Source organism: Hemicordylus capensis, chromosome 2 (genome assembly GCF_027244095.1).
Source record: "Hemicordylus capensis ecotype Gifberg chromosome 2, rHemCap1.1.pri, whole genome shotgun sequence".
Lineage (NCBI taxonomy): Eukaryota > Metazoa > Chordata > Lepidosauria > Squamata > Cordylidae > Hemicordylus > Hemicordylus capensis.
Window position 1 is genome coordinate 388,119,101 of NC_069658.1, and position 20,633 is coordinate 388,139,733.

Genomic DNA, 20,633 nt, shown 5'->3' on the forward strand with positions numbered 1-20,633 from the left:
AGCCTGAGCCAAAGCGGCACTCCTCCGTCCCTCCACCGCTTAGCCATCACCACGGCATGATCCCAGCCAGAGGTTCCACCCCCTGGCGAGGTCACAAAGGGGACCGCCGTCTTCCACCGGCGGTGCAGACCAGGTGGTTACAGGGGGCTGAGGGACCACAACATCCCACTGATGCAAGAACACGCGCACTCCCGCACCATCTCCTCGGCCTTGCAGCGGCTGGAATTTGGGGGGGGGGTGCGGTTTAAGCAGCAGAGAGAGGAAGGGGAAATAACCCCGGGGGCCAGGAAAAAAGGCCTCGCGGGCCGCATGCGGCCCCCGGGCCGTATGTTGTGCAGGCCTGAATTAGATGAATTAAAATCCATTGTTTTGTTAGAGGTTTCTAAAACACCTTCCACTATACAAAATGTTCTGCTGTTCTCATTTAAAGTTTCAGCATCTGGTTACTACTCTAATCCAGATCATGGGGGGCAGTTGCTGGTTTTTTCCGTGTGAATTCAGTCAGCATATTAAGCAAAACCTTCTCCTAAAATATTTGCTGTTATTTATCCAGTGCGATTGATATACATGGTACTTTAAGTAACCGAGCAACCTAAGTAATAAGATAGTTCCCTTTCCCTTCCCCCGAACCTTACAGTCTACATCTTGATAGGAAGCCAGCACAGGGAGAAGAGGAACTACAGGGGAAAGGAAAGGAGCAGAAGGATAGGCAGGAACAGTATCAGGCTCCTGTGCTGCGATGAGGAAGCCATCGTTTCGCGGGCTTTTCAACATTAAAGTTAGAACACAAAGGCTGCACTCCTACGCATTCGAACCTGGGGGAATAAGCCCCACTGATCACCCTGACACTCTTCTGTGTTGTATTACATGCGCAGGACTAGACTGAAAGCTTGTTTTGAACAGATCTAATAGGTTACTGGGTAGGATAATAGCTGGAGGAGGGAGGAGGGAGCCGTGTATCCGCGCAAGGTGGAGGAGGGAGCCATGGTGCTGCTGCTGGCTGGACAGAGGTGGCTGGTGGCTGGGCGGCGTTTGTCTTGGCTGGCTGGGGGAAGGAGGAGGGAGCAGCAGCAGTCGCCAGTGGACAGGCAGCGGCGCTCAAAATGCTGGGGAAGGAGGAGGGAGCAGCAGCCGCCACTGGACAGGCGGCCGAGCTCAAAATGCAGGGAGAAATTTGGTCCCGCACGGGACAAACATTTCCTCCAGTAAATGCGGGGCATCCTGCATAAACTGTGACAGTTGGCAATGCCAGACATCACATATATTTTGATATGAGGAACTTCTGTGCAGAAGGACATTTGTAGTATGCTGATTAGGAGCTGCTTATCCACAAATAATATGGCTTAGGCTAAATGATCCAGCCATTTGGGTAGGACCAATTGTGTGGTGAAAGATGGTAGCATCTTTTCCCCATGCCCCATTTTGTGCCTTAAGGAGTCAGCTGCCGCCTTCTCCTTCCTCAGCACTTACTTCTGTACACGTTCCCTTGCCTTTCTATCATCACCTTATCTTTCTTGATATTGTCTGCTTCATTCTCTTTGCTTACCTAACCATTTCCCTCCCTCCCTCCCTTCCATATTGCTGCAGCTGAGGGCCAAATGTCAGCCCATGGGGAACACCATGATTTACTCCATGGGCATAAGCCCCACCAAGGGACTAAATATTTGCCTTTTTCTTTCTAGGTGACATATGGCTCTTTTGATTACACTTCGTTGCTGTACCTCTCAGACTACACAGAACACTTTGGCGGTGGGCGGTTTGTCTTTATGGATGAAGGCGCAAACAGGACTGTAGAACCTCGAACAGGTAGAGCTATCTTTGCTTCACAGCTCCCAGTAGTCCATAATGTGCCGTTTGTATCTCACCCTGAAGTTACAAATATTTCTGGCTGCTTTTGCTCTTGGTCTGTTATCCAGGGTTATCTCCTCCAATACCTCCTGAGCACTTGCTATACACATCTCCTCCAATCTCCTGAGCACTTGCTTTGATACTTTCCTCTTTAGAGCAACCTAATGGCACATTGGGAAATGACTTCACTAGTAGCAAGCCAGATGTTGCCAGTTCGAATCCCCGCTGGTATGGGAAACACCTATATCATGCAGCAGTGATATAGGAAGATGCTGAAAGGCATCATCTCATACTGCGCGGGAGATGCCAATGGTAAACCCCTCCTGTATTCTACCAAAGACAACCACAGGACTCTGTGGTCGCCAGAAGTCAACACCGACTCGACAGCACACTTACCTTAGAGCTTTTAGATACTGTCTTAGTAGGAGGCTGTGGTTCTTTTTTCTTCTGTTGTAATGGTAACTGAGACCCTTATCTCATTCATCACAACTTCTTACTAATATGAACTCTGTTGCTTATAATGCAGTGTCAAAAACTGTGGTTACAGGAGAGAAATTCATTAATATATTATAGGAAATAGTTGTGGGTAGTATTTTTAGGAATATTGTGCATTCCTCATGATGGCTGAATATGCACACAATTAAATCTGCACCCTCCTTTAAAGTTGGTCATTATTAACTTGTGTTTTCTCCCTTACAGTCTATTTTAGTCACTTCACCCTGAAATCTGCAGAATTTCTTGTAGAGACATGTTTCACTATTATCTCAATGGCTTTTGTGTGTGACATAAGTACTATATAGCTCTAAAGTAAATGCTAGTTATTTGCTAAAATGCATGTTGCTTTGTTAAAACTAGAGTTGCAAAGTAACTTTTAAATTGTGTTCTGTCATCTTCAGTATTATGTTTATTCATAAAGTAACCTTGAAATATCTCCTTTCTGAGGAATTGAATGTGAGGGAAGGTGGCGAAGCTTCATTTCAAAGACACTGAAATTACTTGGAACTCCTTCCCTGCTATTTCAGTCCTTTACTAACATCACTTAATTTAGTGACATCTTGTCAACCTTGAGTCTTTTACAAACTGGAGAGAATCAAGAGAGTAGATACTATTTTTTTCATTGTAACTTTTCTGATTTTTAAAGTGTTTTCTGGGAAAGCATAAATGGCACTTGCATTTCTTTGGTTACATTTACAAGACCCAAGGTTGACAAGATGTCACTAAATTAAGTGATGTTCGTAAAGGACTAACAAAACATCCTGCAAATTAAATTTGCATTTAATTTTTATTTGAAGAAAGAACAAAGAGAATTCTTAAAGTCTAGTAGTGACTTGGGAATCCCTTAATTTCTTTGAAATAACCAGAAACTGGGGCAGTGATTGCTTTTTTATGGCTGTGATAGCCATACTTGGAGAAACTGTTATAATGCTAGAGGGGGTGGAGGAAGACAAAACCCTGTAAGTGTCCCTGGACTCCTCCACCATTTCAGGAAGTGGGAAATGCTTAATACTATCATTTATAGCATTCTTATTTTAATAACCAGTCCAATTACCAACTGTATCACTGAGTAAATTAGTGGTACTAAAGAATAAATAAGTATATAGTGCATGGCTCCACAGCATAGGAACACATAGGAAGCTGCCTTATACCAAGTCAGACCATTGGTCCATCTAGCTCAGTATTGTCTACCCAGTCTGGCAACGGCTTGGCCAAGGCTGCAGGCAGGAGTCTCTCTCAGCCTTATTTTGGAGATGCCAGAGAGAGAACTTGGAACCTTCTGCTCTTCCCAGAGCAGCCCCATCATCTAGGGGGAATATCTTACAGTCACATTCATGCAGTTTCTCATTCAAATGCAAACCAGGGCAGATCCTGCATAGCATATGGGCAATTCATGCTTGCTACCACAAGTATGACTTGTAGTACCAGCTTTGGCCCTCTGCAGCTACAGTGGCCAGTAATCGGGGGTGGTAGTAGTCCGAGACCTGCAGGAAAGCCAAAGTTGTGCTGCCCTGATATAGTAAATTTATCCCAGGCCTGCACAACATAAGGCCCAAGGCCCAGATCCGGCTTGTAGGGCCTTTTTTTTTTTTTTTTTTTTGCTGGCCCACAGGTAGGCATATCCTGCAGAACAGCAGGAACCATGAAGAGCTCTAGGCTTGTCCCACTGATGAGCAGCAGCAGCTCAGTGCAGTTGGTCACTTGAGACCAGATGAGATGCATGTGGCCGTGATGGACTACAGCAAATGAGGTAGTTGTTGCTGCTTGAGCTGTAGCCACGGCAATAGATGGGGTGGTCTGGAACAGCATCATCAGGTAAGCACAGACAGAACACACCCCAGAAAGGCAGAGGATCTCTCTTTCAGTCAGTTCCCTCTTCTCAGAGTGGGGCCTCCTCTCTGGAAATTGCCTTACAGTGTCATCCTATGAACGTTTATTTCATGGTGCACCCAGTAAGGCTTACTCACAAATAAGCACGCCTGGGATTGCAGGCTGAAAGCAACAAGGATTTACGGAGTGGAGAGGACTTGGTATTGTTTGGGGCTGGTATACACTCCTGGTGCCCCACTGACTGAGCCAGGGACAGGACCTATTTTCTGGCCACTATTCTTGGTTTAAGTTGTGGGTCGCTTAATGTGGGGCGGGGGGGGTGCACAAGTAGCTACTGATTGCTTTCATTAATACTGTTAATAACTTAAACGTAATAATTAATGTGTTGAAAATTGACCTTGGCCAATGAACATCAAGTCATGGTTGATTCCAGCCCACCAGAGCATTTTAGTTTTGCACCCCTGATTTATCCCATGGTTGATTCTAGTCTAATATATAATTATGAAGGTCACAATCCAGCAGAGAGTTAAGCCCACTGAAACTGAATGGGTTTAAACATGCCCAGTCTGTTTTGGATTATGACCAATATCTCTAAAAAAAACCTTAAACCCATATTGTAGCTAAGAATGGCTAATTCTTGTGTGGATATTTCTACTCTTCCTATGTGTCCAGTCCTTCTAGTAAGACTATATTCTAATGTTTCAGATGCTATAGCAGTCATCCAGGTGAACTCTTTTTTTACCCTTCTGGCTTCATTGTTGAATTTAACAATGCATTTCAAAGAAGAGGTACCTGCTACTGTGTCATGGTCCTGTGTCAGAGTGTAATCATAATACTTAGGTTAATAGATCTGTTATGTACAGTTTCAAGAGGCTGACCAGTGGGGACAGGTTTAATCATGGAATTAGTTCACAGCTAGGTGACAGTTATTATCTGAAGAAGGGAAATGAAATGAAAGAGGAACCAGCGAGGGAGGTGCAGTGAAAGCTCTTAAGAATCACCATAATGTTACATCCTGTCTAGAGAGAGTGAAATGCACTCAAATACATGCATAAATTTTATACAGAATGGGAGTGAAGAGACTTCAGGTAATTAATCCTCTGGTCTTTTGACATCCTGCCCTTTGCCGGATATAGCTGCTTCTGTCACTGATTATGGCTTCTTTATGAACTTATTTCTGGTTAATCATGTTTTCCATTCAGTACATTCTTTTAATGATGTTAAAATGCCCTTCACTGTGGGAAGACTTTCCTCACAGAGATGTGATAGCTCAGTAAAATTGCAGGAGTAGCCTCTCTAGTGATCTTAGCTATTTGTTCTGTTTATAAGAAATTCTTTGAAAGGATTATACAAATGCTAGATTAGTGAGGTAGTTCACTTTTGTTGTCATGCTATAAAAGAAATGGGCTTGTAATTTCCCCAAATTAATTCATGATGGAAGCTCAGCAAGTTGCTTGCTGAGTGAGCTTCCATCATTCTGTTGTGCTGTGTTCTTACTTGAAGTCAAAGGCTGGATCAGGTAAACCCTATGAAGCTTTTGAAAATAATGCTAATCTTGACAAGCTTGGTACAAGTGTCTTAAACCTCATGTTACAGAACCTGAAATCTGCTATAAATTTTTTGATGATGTGTTGAAAGTTATAATGTGTTTCCTTTTAATAATAGTTTTCATTGTACAAAACAATAGCCAAATGTAATGTTGCTAAGTAGGGGGAAGGGTGCGTGTCCTGTCTGGTATCAGAAGGCTCTGCTGGGATTATAATCTGTTGAATGCTGATTTGCAACAATACTACTTATGTAGAATATCTTAACTGCGTTATCAAGAAATGAAATCAGCTATTCACTTTTAATAGATAGAATGAGCATGATTTCTGTTACTTTAAAAAAGGGGTTTCACTATCAGTTTTATTTCTGGACAATAAAGAAGAGGATATTTATGCACAGTATGGTTCATATATCGTTCATGTCCTAGTCTTAAGAGGTATGGGTGTGCACAAAACTGGGTTGCCCAGTTCAGTTTGAGTCTTGATTGGATTAAATTTTAAATTTTTAAAATATGTTTAAAAATTAAATTTTGGCCACCACAATGGAGAGCAGGACTGGAACGGGTTGAAGACCACCCAAACCAGGTGATGCAGACATAAATTGAGGCCGGCAGGGGGAGGGGGAACTTCTGGAGGGCCCCCCCGCCAAATCTAAGCCTCCGGACTTGGTGGCAGTAAGTAAAATTTGATATTTAAAAGTTAAAACAAAATTTAATCACCAACCAGGGGTGGTAGAAGTGGAGGTGTTCGGTCTAATAGCAAACCGAAACGGGTGCGGGGAGGGAGGTTTGGTTCGACATTGAACTTGTTCGCACATCCCTTTTTAGAGAAAAACATATATACAAACAAATATATTTGGGGGCTGATACCTTTTGGAACATTGGATTAGAATTACTCATTCACATTTTTAGTTTACAGTTGATGAATAAAATAGTGGTTTCATTAATCCATTTTCTAACTTTGGATAACTAATATGTATTATTGGCATTTGAACCCATGTTCCCTCTAACAGGGATTCCCAGATGTTGTTGACTACAATTCCCATAATCCCCAAGCAAAAGCCGTTGCAGCTGGGGCTTCTGGGAGTTGTAGTCAACAACATCTGGGAATCTCTGTTAGAAGGAACACTGATTTGAACTGATCTTTTTTCAATGGAATAGCAAAGAGAAGTTTTTAGTGATCTGGTTTAATTTTAATGAACTGTTTGTGGCTTTAAGAGAAATATCCTTGGACTAATTTCCCCCCTGTTAAAATTAATACTAGAGGTGGTCCTCATTATCTGCAAACTCCGTATCTGCAGTTTCACGTATCCATGATTAGGTTTTTAGAGACACAGTTTCATTATCCGCGAGTAGAAAAATAGGTGAAATTTGCCTATCTGTGGTTTTGAGTAGCCAGAAATGACTTGTGATGTCATTTCCAGCTGCCATTTTCCAGCAGAGGGCCATTTTGTGGCTCTTTAAAAAAATGGTGAATATTTGACTTTTTTTGTTGTTTGGTGGGGGAATTGCTGGAAAGCTGGAAAAGAAAGTAATGATCTTTTCTTTTCTTATTTCTGCCCCTCTTGCTTTTTTGGCCTGGAACCTAACCCCCCAATTCCTGTTGACTCAAGGTTTTGTTATTCATGGTTTCGAAATTCGCACCTATAGGTGAAAAAGGAACCCCTGTGAATAACGAGTACTTATATATTATGTAGATGATTAAGGGTTTTTTGTATTCTCTCTCTTTTAAAAAAAAATTCTTTCATTTTAATTATGTAACTGTTCATGTGGATTATTGTCATTTTGGAGTTTTTAGTTGAAATAAAGGCGGGGAGACTTTCATTCTTGGATCTACAATTCATGGGGAACAGAAATGTATTCGTAAATTCATTTATCAGACTAAGCACTGATAAATTATGTTGCACTCAGAGAGCTGTCATGAGTGCATACGTGTGCACACACACAGAAAACAACATTGATCAGCTTTTACACCTTAAGAGAAACTGCAGTACAAATGGGTTTTGGGTTATAAAATTTGTACAAGTTTTATTATAAACTAGCTGACCCCGCACAGAGCATCTGTGCAGTTGTGTACTGAGCCTGTGACATCCCCCATAGCTCGCTTTCCCCCCGCAGCTCTCTCGCTCGCTTGCTCTCTCCCCGCCGCTCGATGTCTTGCTCGCTCCCCCCGCCGCTCGCTCGCTCGCTCTCCCCCCGCCGCTCGCTCGCTCTCCCCCCGCCGCTCGCTCGCTCTCCCCCGCCGCTCGCTCGCTCTCCCTTGCCGCTTGCTCGCTCGCTCTCCCCCGCCGTTCGATCTCCCCCCGCCGTTCGCTCGCTCTCCCCCGCCGCTCATTCGCTCGCTCTCCCCCCACCGCTCGCTTGCTCTCCCCCCGCCGCTCGCTCTCCCCCCCGCTGCAGCTTTCCCCATTGGGCCGGCCAGGGTGGGGATTTGCCCGCCGTCTGCCCACCTCCTCACCACCGCCATCATTTCTCCCCACCACCGCCTCCTCTTCCTGGCCAGCAGGGCTTCGCCCGCCGTCCACCCATCTCTTTTGGCCGGAGGGACTTTGCCTGCCAGCCCTCCACCTCTGCATCCTGACCTCAGCCATTATTTCTCTCCACTTCAATGCTGGAACTCTTGCACGCTCTAGAGCATCTGTGCGTTAGTACTTGATTGCTCCCCTCACCTCAGAGATCTCCCCACCCTCACCTGGTCTGCACTGCTGCTCCTCCATCTCGTTGCTTTCCATCCCACTCACCCTTCTTGGTCGTGGCTGCAGCATTGCTGCTGCCTATTGGCCAACCTGCAGACCCCTATCTCCAGAGACCTCCCCACCCTCACTCAAGCCCCACTCCTACTCCTCCCTTCAGGAGCAGCAGCAGTGGTTGACTGGGCCGTTCCTCGCTGATGCCACCACCATGGCCGCTCGTTCCCCTCAGGCCGCTGACAAGCCCAGGCCCATCCCTTGCCTGACTGCCTCCCTCTTACAATGGCCTCAGTAGCCCCAAACAGCAGCAGTGGTTGCCTGGACCCTTCCTTGCTGCCAGTGTCGCCATGGCCATTCATTCCCCTCAGGCTGCTGACAGGCTCAGGCCCGTCCCTTGCCCGTCCTTCTGTCTCTCTTCCCCCTCCCTTCTTTTTTTCTCTCTCTCTCCTCCACTCGCTCTTCTCTACTCTTTCTTCCCCCTCCCTTCATGTTTTTTCTCCCTCCCTCCCTCCCTGAGTTAACAGATTTTGTTCATTTACACAATGGCATCCTCCTTCTCCTGAAGGGGCTCTTTCCTCCCTCAGGACCCGTATTTTTGCAGAGCCCTGCCTGCTATCCTTTTATATCCAGAACATCTTCGGACCAGTAACAGCTGCATTCCAACTGACCTTAACCATCACAGGCCCCTCCTCCTTATCTGCATAGGGAATCCCCACTGCCCAATCACCATGGTGCTTCTGCTCTCACAGGCTCCTTCTCCCTGTCTGCATATGGAATCCCCACTGCCCAATCAGGTGCTTCTGCTTGCATACTCTGCATATGGAATCCCCACTGCCCAGTCAGGTGCTTCTGCTTGCAAACTCAGCCAATCGCCTCCTTCCCACCACGTCGCCATGCATGGCCCATCTTGGAGAATAGCCAATCGCCTCCTTCCTACCACGTCGCCACACATGGCTATATTATTATTAGAAATAATAATACAGATTTTTTTTATCTCCAATATATTATCAAGTCTGCACTCAGCTAAATGAGTAGTACAGAATATTTGAATTCGTGAAGGAATATTGTAAATATCTGTAGATGACATATTTGAGTATCATCCTATAACTAGGGCATGCTGTACATCCAGCCTGTGGGCTGGATCTGGCCCATGGGAACTTTTCTGCTGACCTACAAGGACTTCAGCCAATTGTGACAAATTGTGGTGGGGGGGTGGGGTGATGGTAGTGAATCCTCTGCTGGTTCTTTTGGATCTCTTGGCATTCAGTACCATCAACCATAGTATCCTTCTGTATTGCCTGGGGGAGTTGGGGATAGGGGGCACTGCTTTGCAATGGTTCTGCTCCTATCTCTCAGGCAGATTCCAGATGGTGGAGCTTGGTGACGGTTGCTCTTCAAAATTGGAGCTATTAATTGGAGTCCCTCAGGGCTCCATTCTGTCACCAATGCTTTTTAATATCTACATGAAACGACTGGGTGAGGTCATGGTCATCAGGAGATTTGGCACGTCATCGTCATCAGGAAATGGCATTCACTCCCTAAATGCCTGCCTATGGGGCAGGCATTTAAAATGCCTCCCTAAATGCCTGCCTACGGTGCAGGCATTACTACAGGGCAGTAATGGGCTGGATGAGGGATAACAAATTGAAGCTAAATCCAAGGAAGACGGAGGTGCTTATTGTGGGGGATTGGAATCTGAGGGATGAGTTAGATCTTCCTGCGCTGGATGGGGTTACGCTCCCCCAGAGTGTAAGCTTGGGAGTGCTCTTGAATCCAGACCTCACCCTGGTATCTCAGGTGGAGGCTATGGACAGAAGCGCTTTCGATCAACTTCAGCTGATTTGACAGCTGCATCCATTCCTTGAAGAGAACAATCTCAAAACAGTGGTGCATCAGCTGGTAACCTCCAGGCTTGACTATTGCAATGCGCTCTACGTGGGGCTGCCTTTGTACATAGTTCAGAAACTTAAGTTAGTTCAAAATGCAGCAGCCAGATTGGTCTCCGGGGCAACCAGGAGAGATCATATTATGCCTGTTTTGAAACAGTTGCACTGGCTGACGATATGTTTCCAGGCAAAATACAAAGTGCTGGTTATTACCTTTAAAGCCCTGAACGTCTTGGGTCTGGGTTACCTTAGAGAGTGCCTTCTTCTGTATGATCCCCATCGCACATTGAGGTAATCTGGAGAGGTCCATCTCCAGTTACCACCAGTACATCTGGTGGTAACTCAGAACTGGGCCTTCTTTGTAGCTGCTCCTGGCCTATGGAATGCACTCCCGGCAAATATCCGCATTTAGGCTCACTGTTGGCCTTTAAGAGAGCCCTAAAGACTTACTTGTTTGGCTTGGGCTTCCAAGGTTCTTAAATTGTTTTAAAGTATTTCAGTTGGTTTGAAATTGTGTTGAAATTGTTTTAAGTAGTGTGTTTTAAATGATGTTTGATTTTATGTTTTTTAAACAAGTTGTACAATGCCCAGAGCTGCTGGATGTGGTGGTTTATAAATAATAACAAATAAATAATAAATCCAAAATACTAAATCTGAAATAACTGGCATATGTGACAGTATTTTCCTTTCTGTGGGGAAAGGATGGGGCTTCTGATGTTTGGAGCAGCTGCTGTGGGCTGAGAAGCAGTGCCCATCTGATGCAACAGGTGCTCCCTCCTCAGGTCAGACCAAGAAGTGGCAGTGCCAGGGGGGCTTGTTCCCCCCCCCCCACTTTCTGTCAATGTGACCCCCTGATCATCCTCTCAGCTGGAGGCTGATTAAGTCAGCCCTGCTGCAGCATTTCCCTGCTTAGTGCCTGTCACTGGCTCACTCAGTGCTGGCTACAGCTCCTCACTTTGCTTACCTTCTTCCCTACCTTCCTCTGCAGGATGCTGCTATCCTGTTTCTTGATTTTTAGAATCAATAAAAACTAAAAATCCTCATAATTACTTTGCATATTGTCATGCCAACAATATTGTTGTTGTCGGTGTCTAAGAAAGTGCCAATTGTCTTGCAAAAGCATGCAGATACTTAAAGTATTTTGCATTGTTGTGCTTCTGAAGTGCAAGCACACTATTTTAAGTATTTGTGCTCTTGTACAATACCTCCAGTTCTTTCTTAGGCGCTTGCAGCAGCACGGGATGATCAGAGCCAGCTGTGTAATGCTGTGGAACATATTGGCCATTAAATTTAATTTGGTACAACTGTGGCCTATTCTTGTAGGAATGGTTTTGACTAAGAATTAGAGTTTTAGAACAAAAAGGTAGAATTGGACTCAGAAAATTCAGTGCCCTATGGTGCAACATTATTTCAGGAATGAAATTATTTGCAGTTGAACAAATACTAAGACAAATGTAATTGAACCAATGCTGATATGGCATGGTGACACATTTGAATATCTGTTTTGAAGACTATTTCTCCCTATGATCTGAATAACAGGTTTGAGTTAAGTTGTTGCTTGTGAAGAAGTACATATGAAAAACATATCTCTTGCAATATTATGTTTATGTGTTTGTGCCTCAGAGGTTTCTTGATGTTATTCGGTGGTTATATCCAATGGTTACTCCTGATATTGCTGTTTTCTGAATTCTTTATTATTCTGGTAGGAGTCTCTGTAGAATTATATCCAGATTGGAATGCAGTTTGTTTTCTGCAACACAACAGGATCAGATTCTTTTTTCATTATGTCTAATAGTCAGAGGCGTATCTAGGGAAAATAGTGCCTAGGGCAAACACTGAAATTGCGCCCCCTGTCCGAACATCTGACGCCCATCTTTCAGATAACTTTACCATAATATCAGCTGAAAAATACAAGTCAAGCTTGTTAATATTTTAATATTTCAAAAAAATATTTAGCAGTGGACGTAGCCAGACCAAAAAATGCCGGAAAACGACAAATTTCAGTATGCTGGGGCTCATGAAGTACCCCAATACTATGTGGAGGTGTACTTGGAAAACTGAACAGAAGTGCCTGTCTAATTCTCTACTATGCGTTGTAGCATCACTATTACATAAGTTTTAAAAATAAATTGAGAATTTGACTTTTCTCAGATACTCTGAAAATAATTAAAGGATATGCAGAGTCAACTGTGTCACTGCTTGGAATATATTCTAGTCTTTCAGAAAGACAGTTAAAATGAGAGAAAGAGAGCAAGAAACTCCCAGTGGGCCTTAATCTATATATATAATTCTCCTGGGTGTGCCTTTCGAACGTGCGTCCCGGCAGCCTAGCTGATTGGCTGGGCTGCGGGGGTGCCTGATTGGCTAAGGCGCACCCAGGAGAATTGCCTGGCTGGGAAGATGCGAGGCGGCGGGCCTGGCCTGGCCTGGCCGCGGATGCGAGGCGGCGGCGGGCCTGGCCTGGCCCTGCCGCGGATGCGAGGCGGTGTCTGGCAGGCCCGCCCAGGCCGCGGATGTGAGGCGGCAGCTGGCGGGCCCACCCAGGCTGCGGATGCGAGGCAGCAGCTGGCGGGCCCACCCAGGCCGCGGATGCGAGGCGGCGGCTGGCTTGCCCGGCCAGGCCGCTGGCGGCGGCAGATGCGAGGCAGTGGCTGGCGGGCCTGGCCAGGCCGCTGGCGGCGGCGGCCACATTCGGCCCGCTGGCGGCGGCCGCCGCACTCGGCCCCACCGGAAACGGGGGTGGTGGAGAGAGAGAGGTAGCCGGCCCCAAAGAGCGAACAGATGCTCTGTGCGGGGTCGGCTTGTACTAAGAATTTCACACTGATTCAAAGACAAACTCACCATTAATAGCCATATTAGCAAGACATCACATTTAACTCACTTATCACAAGAAGCAAAGTAAGAGCAAATGAATACAATTCTAGCTCATAAGCTTCAGTTCAGTATTCACAAGTCCTGATTCTCTGTACATAGTGCCAAACTGAATATGTGTACAGTGACTTATATTATATTAATTTTAAAAAATACCTGTAGCCCCTTCTGGGGGCTTCCTAAAGGCTGTGGGGGGAGGTCTGCAAAGGTTCCCCCTCCCCCCGCTGGCCTCTAGGGCCTCTCAGGGACCATTTGTGCATGTGCGGTGGCCATTTTTAAAAATATTTTTAAGTATTTTTAAATATTTTTTAAATGGCTGCTGAAAACAAAATGGCTGCCACGCATGCTCAAATTGCCTCTGCAAGGCCTGGCATGGCCTAGGGCCTCACAGAGGCCATTTGAGCATGCGCAGTGGCCATTTTGTTTTTAGCAGCCATTTTTTTTATTTTTAAAAATGGTGCCCCCCCTTCAGGTGGCGGCCGGGGCACGCGCCCTGCCTGCCCTACCCTAGATACGCCTCTGCTAATAGTATGAAGTGATGATTATGCCTAATAGTATAAAGTGATAGGCTTTCTTCTTGCAGTCATCCTCATTGTTATAACTGTTTGACACAGAGATGGCACTGCCTCAGTTTACTTGTTTTTGAAAGAAAGCTTGTAAAATGTTTGGCATTAGAAAAACATACTACCTTTTTTGCAATAGTTAATAGCTTGTCTGTGCAAATCATTATCAAGTTTTACCATATCACATGTGACTGCAACTGCACTCTGAAATGAAAATGCTTATGGCTCATGAATCAGTTTTCATGAGCTGAGCGTTCCATTGAGCACCAAGAAAATTGAATGGATTACAATATATCTGGAAACAGATTCTTATAGACCTACATCACTACTGCACAGAAGTATAATCAATTCCTGCTTTAGTTGTTTATCTGTCCAGATGTCTAAATTGTTAGGTCTCTTTGTACAATTAATTGTATGGTTAAATATGTTTATGCAGACATTTATAATACGAGTGTTCCCTTTTTTTGTTTAACAATATATTGAAAACTATACAGTATGTGAAATCATATACATGATAAAGTTTGACTCTTATATTATGACTACCACACATCAGTCAACTTTTTAAAAAGCCTGTTGCATTGCTTACAGAAGATCCCATGCATGATGGGTGACCGACTGTGCCTTTTATAGAGCTTTGGTCCCTACTCTGGAGGAGGAAGAACACAGGCCAGAGCAGGTGGTATCCTGGCTACCCTAAAGAGGGCCAGCACGGGGTCTGTGTTGGCCATCTTTAGGGTAGCCAGGGTGCCACTTGCTCTGGCCTGGGTTCTTCCTCCTTCAACCTCCAACCATACCTAGGAGATTGTGCAGTGGTGATCTCAATGTGCAGGAAATGAGGGTGGCATTGTGGAGAGTTCTGGCAGGGACACACAGTGGGCAGTGGGGACACAGAAAGGAATGGTTGCAAGGGACGGGGATGTGGCAGCGGCCAGCTGGGGAAGTGATGCCTTCAGGGGGCTGGGTGGGATGTCTGCACTTGCTGCTCCATGGTGCAGGTGCTGCCTTGAGGCCTTTGTCTTACCTTGCCTTATGGACAAACTGCCCCTGTTCTTTGGAACTGATATAGAGGAAATAATTGCTTTCCATTGTGTGTGCAATAGAATGATCAACAATTACACTGAGAGGAAGTCAGCAAAATGAGTTTGTTTTACAGGTGTTCGGTGTCAGTCACTTTCCCCCTGCCCTAGCCTTTCCAGGATGTGTGTTGCTTCTGCATCTTCTGCCTCTTCTCTCCGCCCACCCCCCAGGTTTTTCTGTATAAATGCTAATCTGTTACTGGGCAAAAACTATTATATCACTCATTGTTCATTAGCAAGAATAATAGAAACACGATTGGCTTACACTTCTGTGACTGGCTTTTCAGGAATCTTGCCTCTTGCAGTCTTTAAAATACTTGTAAGGTATTGGTTGTTCAACATCAGGGAGCCCTCAGGGATATATTTTTGGGATGCACCAGATTGCGCATAGAGCTTGTTGAAAATTGCCCCTTCCCCTGCTTGTGCAACATCACAGCCTCATTCTGGAAGTCAGCCCTGTTGCACCAGCACTGTACTAGTCTGGATGTCAGCCATGGTTTGTTAATTGTTAATTCTTGGACTGCCTGAATAGCAGGATAGGGCAAGAGAATGTAGTTGAGATTTGCCTATATTTTGATACAAAAGGTATTTGTGAGCAAACCTATTACCTTTTCATCTTGTTTTATCCATGACTTGGAAAAAGGATGAAGAGAATGAGTAGGAGTGAGCTTGTTAAATATGGACCTTTGCATTGTTGAATAACCACATTACAGTCCAGCTGTGACTGATTATTAGGAAGTTAACAACATGTTTCACTTAAAAGCTTTATAATAATTATCAAGTTGGTAATAGAGGCCATGCAAAATGTTAACTAATTTTGTGTAATGAGGGCAGTTTTGTTCTCCTCTGGCATTAGCAGTGTTCATACTCGGCTTGATACATTTTGTAACTTAAGGGATCCACAGTTAAAAGGAAGAAATTGATTGCAATAGACACTTAGAGTCTGGGTTCAGTAATATAACATTGAACAAGTGGAATGAAGATTTATCTTGCATTTGTGTTAAACCTACACAAGTGTTGGAGCTTCTACAGAGAAGTGATACAATCTCAATAGTTTCAGATATTGCGTATCAGGACTCAGTACACTTGTTTGTGCTATATAATTGTTGAGTAGTAGTATGTGATAGAAAGTGTTGCATAAATATTACTATATAAATTTCATACAGGAAAATAAGAACACCACAAGAATTTTAATCCCTGCTGGATCAGGCCAAAGGCCCATCTAGTCTAGCATCCTGCTTCACACACTGGCCAAGCAGGTGCATCTGTAAAGTCCTCAAGTGGGGGAAAGAGGGCAATGTCCCCTCCCATTGGTGTTCCCTAGTAGGGATGTGCACAAGCTGGTTTGCCTCCTCTGGGAAGTGCTGAACTGGCCTGGGCGCTGGCATTCAAACCAGCTCGGCAGGGCAGGGAGTGGTTCCCTTAAAAAGCAAGGAGCTCCTTACCTGCTCATCCACCAGGGTGCTGATGCCATGCAGAGGCTACAAGGAACACGCAGAGGCGTATCTAGGGGAAAAAGCGCCTAGGGCAAGCACTGAAATTGCGCCCCTGTCCAAACATCTGACACCCATCTTTCAATAACTTTACCATAATATCAGCTCAAAAATACAAGCTCAGGCACTTTCAGGAGAAACAGGTTGTAAGCAACACACACATACAACCACACATGTGGCACATATGTGCCAGTCACCTTCCCAAGGAAATGCAGTACATCCATGTGCTGGGCATGCCTCCATAGAGCTAAGCAATGAAAGCTCTCTTTAGCAAATGCTCTGCCACCTCAGCACACCTCACTACAGGTTGCTGCCTCCAAGAAATTCAGGGATGGGTTTTTGTCCCTCGAAGTAGGAGGTCACGGCTCACAATGGGTAATCTTCCGCTCCTTGCTCCAGATAGACAGGAAGTCTCAGGTGATTAGATAGGTGATGATCCGTTCCCTTCTCCCAGCATGCCCAGGTGCACTTCCCCAGTTCCTTCCTGTCTTAGCTCCTGAATAGACGCACCTGGGCAGGCTCCTGCCCGGGACCATCCTTTCTACTCTTTTGGTGAGCTTTTCTTTTATTTACATGGATCTTTCTCAGGCGGGGGATACCCTACAGGGATCCCTTTCAGAGAGCACCGGGGAAGACCCAAGGGAAAGAAAGAAAAAACCTCATAAGAGGTGCCACCATGCTTCTTCCCCTGAACCACATGGTCAGGGAAAGAGGAAAAAGAGAAGAAAAAGGAGAGCGAGGCTGGGGGGAGGAATCTGGCTGCTCTGCCTGCTCTGCGGCAGAGTGAGAGGATTTTGGTTCAGACCGCCTGCAGCGATTCACTGCGGCGGCTGGGAGACCGGGGAACACACGTGGTTGGCGGGCCGGCTGGGGGGAGCGGGTACCTTCTCCCCCTCGCCCCCCCATGCCCATCCACACCGGGCTATTCCTGGGGAGAGGCTTCAGGCCCCCTCCCGGTCCACCCCTCCCCCAATTGTCCTCCCCTGCCAGGCGGGACGATCGGCAGAGAGGTGGCCACAACCACCTCCATTCCCCCCCCCCACCGCGCCTGTGGTGCTGTTCACTGCCACGGCCACTGCGGCTGGGCGGGTCGCCGCCGCTGGGGAGCCTGCCGCCCTTGCAGCCGCCTCCACCATTTCGGCCACCTCCGCCTTTTTGGCTGCTTCCGCCATTTCGGCCGAGGCCGCCTCCGTTACACCCACCATGGGGCCCGCCGCCTCGGCAGAGCCCGCGGCCACACAAGGAGGGCCCCTCACCGAGCGGACTGCCGCCTCGGAGGAGTCCACCGCCATTGCGGCCGCTCCTGTTCTTTCAGCCGTTTCTGCCTTGGAGGCCAAGGCCTCTTCCAGTATGGCAGTTTCTGTTTGGGCTGCACCCCTGCAGGGTCCGCCTCTGGGGCAGCTGCAGCTGAACGGCCCCCATCGGGCCCCGCGAGCGCAGCCATTCTGGCCTCCTCCATACTGCCCGCTGCTGAGGCTGCCGCCATTGCGTGCTCCAGCAACCTAGCGGAGGGGGTGACAATAGCATCACCTGCTGGCCAAATTGTAGAAGACACCCCTTTCGCTCCACATGGCCATGACTACCTTATAACCAGAAACCAACCGGGGGCAGGCCCTGTAGCCATGCAAGGGCTACATAACATTACCCAGGAGCCAACCGGAGGATCCACCTGGGTGCATCAGACTGGACTGGAAGTACCATACATATGGGCATGGGGGCTGGCAACCCCCACCAGGTTGGAGCGGTAGGGCGAAGTCCATAGACCTCTCACCCTTGCATCTGGTGACGATAGGCGGGTGGGCGAAGTCCATAGACCACTCACCCACACCGCAGGTGCGAGAGCACAAAACATATGCCAGGAGGACGTCTTTCTAAGGACAATCTGCTGCCAGAACAACCCACACCACCTGACGAGTCCTTATGAATCCAGGTATGAGCACCCCTCGCTACCCAATCGACACCAGGTAAGTGTTGCGTTTGGGGACTTGGAGCAAATGCAGGAGAGAGCGCAATGGGTGCGGGAAATGATGGCCAAAGAAATGAAGGCGAATGCCAAAGCGCTTTCACACTCTGTTAAAGAAGCAGTGGCCAGGGAGATGAGAAAAGTCTCTAGTCTACCCCAGGGTGCCTCTCCACAGCACACAGCCGGGAGGACACAGATTAGGTCCCCTTCCTCCTCATCCGAGGACAGCCCGGAAAGAACTCACCTCTGCAGTCGCACCTTAAGGCGCAGACGCACCTCAGAGGGCACCTATACCGGCAGACGAAGCTTTAGAGCAAACCAAGCGGGGTAGGGTGGGGAGGGAGACATCCCCACACCAGCTAACAGTAGACACCCCTCAGTGCCAACCCCTAATCCAGGGGACCACAGCGAACCCAAGGAGTCTGATAAGGAAGAAGGGGAACTTTCTGAGGAAGAGACCCCTCAGATTCCAAGCCCTATCCTGAGATTGTTCTCCCAGGACATGTATGAGGTGATGCTATTCAAGGCCAAGAGGGTCATTAACGCTGCAGACCCTCAGCCAGAGTCACAGGAGACATCAGGCCAGCTGGCACTGGATGTTTTCCCTGTAGCAGGGCACCAACGCCCTGTGGTACCCTTCCCGTCACTCTTCCGGAATACCATGCGGGCCAAATGGGCTAATCCCGCAGCCATAAGACACACAAGTTCATTTCCCAAGAGGTTTTATGTTCTCCCCGATGAGGCGATGGCAGAGATCGCAGTGCCCAAAACAGACCCACCCATAGTGGCTCTAGTGTCGGGGCAATTGTGAATAGGGAAGGGGATGAACAACTTAAAGGCCCTGAGGATAGGAAAGCGGATGCCCTCCTATGTAAGGCCCATGAGGCGTCGGCTGGCTCCATCAGGGCCTCGACTGCCACCTCCGTCATGGCACGTGCATCCGTTTTGTGGGTGAAAGACCTCCTTACCAAGCTTGAGCCAAGCCAGACGGTGCTCAGACAAGGCCTTAATAAACTGGCAAAGGCTGCACCTTCATGGCAGACGCAAGCCTGGATTCTATTCAAGCCTCTTCTAGAGCAATGGCGGCTAACATGGTGCTGCGCAGATCACTGTGGCTCAGAAGCTGGCAGGTGGATGCGAAATCTAAATTCAACCTGGCCTCCACACCGTTCAACGGCGGCAACCTTTTTGGTGAGACGCCAGATGAAGTCCTGGTAGAGACACAGGACAAAAAGAGGGCCATGCCCATGGGCCGTAGAGACTCACGTAGATCCTTTCACCTTAACCGACATTCCTTTCGTCCCTACAAGCAAGGTACCATTTTCCGGGGCCAGTGACAGAACCGATTCCAGGGACGATCCCAGTGGGGATCCAGTAACCACTGGCACCAGATAAACAGGTCAGGCCAGCGACAACAGCGCTTCACCGCCCCCCAGACAGGAGGACGGCAAAACCGTAAGCAAAATTGACTATCTACCAATAGGGGCCAGGCTGCAACACTTCACCACCAAGTGGGCAGCCTCCACAAAGGAGAGGTGGGTCCTAAACACACTGGAGTCGGGCTACTGCCTGGAGTTCAACTCCTTTCCACGGGAAAAGTTTCTAGTCTCCCCAAGGGCCAGGAACAAGATCAAACACCAACAGATGGAACAAGCCTTAGCCCACCTGCTACAGATTTGGGCCATAGAGCCTGTACCCTCGAACGAACTAGGGCGTGGCGTTTACTCCATTTTGTTCTTGGTACCCAAGAAGGACGGAACTTGGTGGGCAGTCCTAAACCTCAGACGGCTGAACCGCCATATTCGGAAGCGATGCTTCCGGATGGAGTCCCTGCATTCTATCCGAGAAGCAGTTGCACCTGGCGACTACCTGGCATCAATAGACCTGAAGGAGGCATATCTTCACATACCCATTGTCCCTTCACACAGGAGGTTTCTAAGGTTCTGCTACAACCGGAAACACTTCCAGTACAGGGCCCTACCATTTGGGCTCTCTTTGGCCCCACGTGTCTTCACCAAGGTGCTGGCCGCCCTGGTGGGCCACATGAGGCTGAAGGGCCTCAGGGTCCATGCTTACCTAGGCGACATTTTAATTCGAGCACACTCCCTGCAGCAAGCGAACACAGACGTCCTGAGGGTCCGCCAGTCACTACAATCCCACGGGTTCCTTGTGAACGAGGCCAAGAGCCAGCTCCAACCGTCCCACACCATTCAGCATTTGGGAGCTTGGTTCGACACAAGGGCGGCCACCATATCCCTCCCTGTAGACAGGAGGGAGAAACTGCGCGACCAGATCCAACCGCTCCTGAGCCGAGTGCAGGTGGAGGTCATGACACTGGCTCAGGTTCTGGGGTCCATGATTGCATGCATCAAATG

General features: G+C 47.4%; 1 protein-coding gene across 1 annotated transcript in view; it reads left to right on the forward strand.

Annotated features, from left to right (window-relative positions):
* The window catches only part of OGFOD3 (2-oxoglutarate and iron dependent oxygenase domain containing 3), a 101,832-nt gene that overhangs the window by 66,259 nt on the left and 14,940 nt on the right, over positions 1-20,633 (forward strand). The window contains exon 8 of the mRNA XM_053287789.1: positions 1,683-1,806. Coding sequence (XP_053143764.1) covers positions 1,683-1,806 — 124 coding nt within the window. The remainder of the gene's footprint in view (positions 1-1,682; positions 1,807-20,633) is intronic.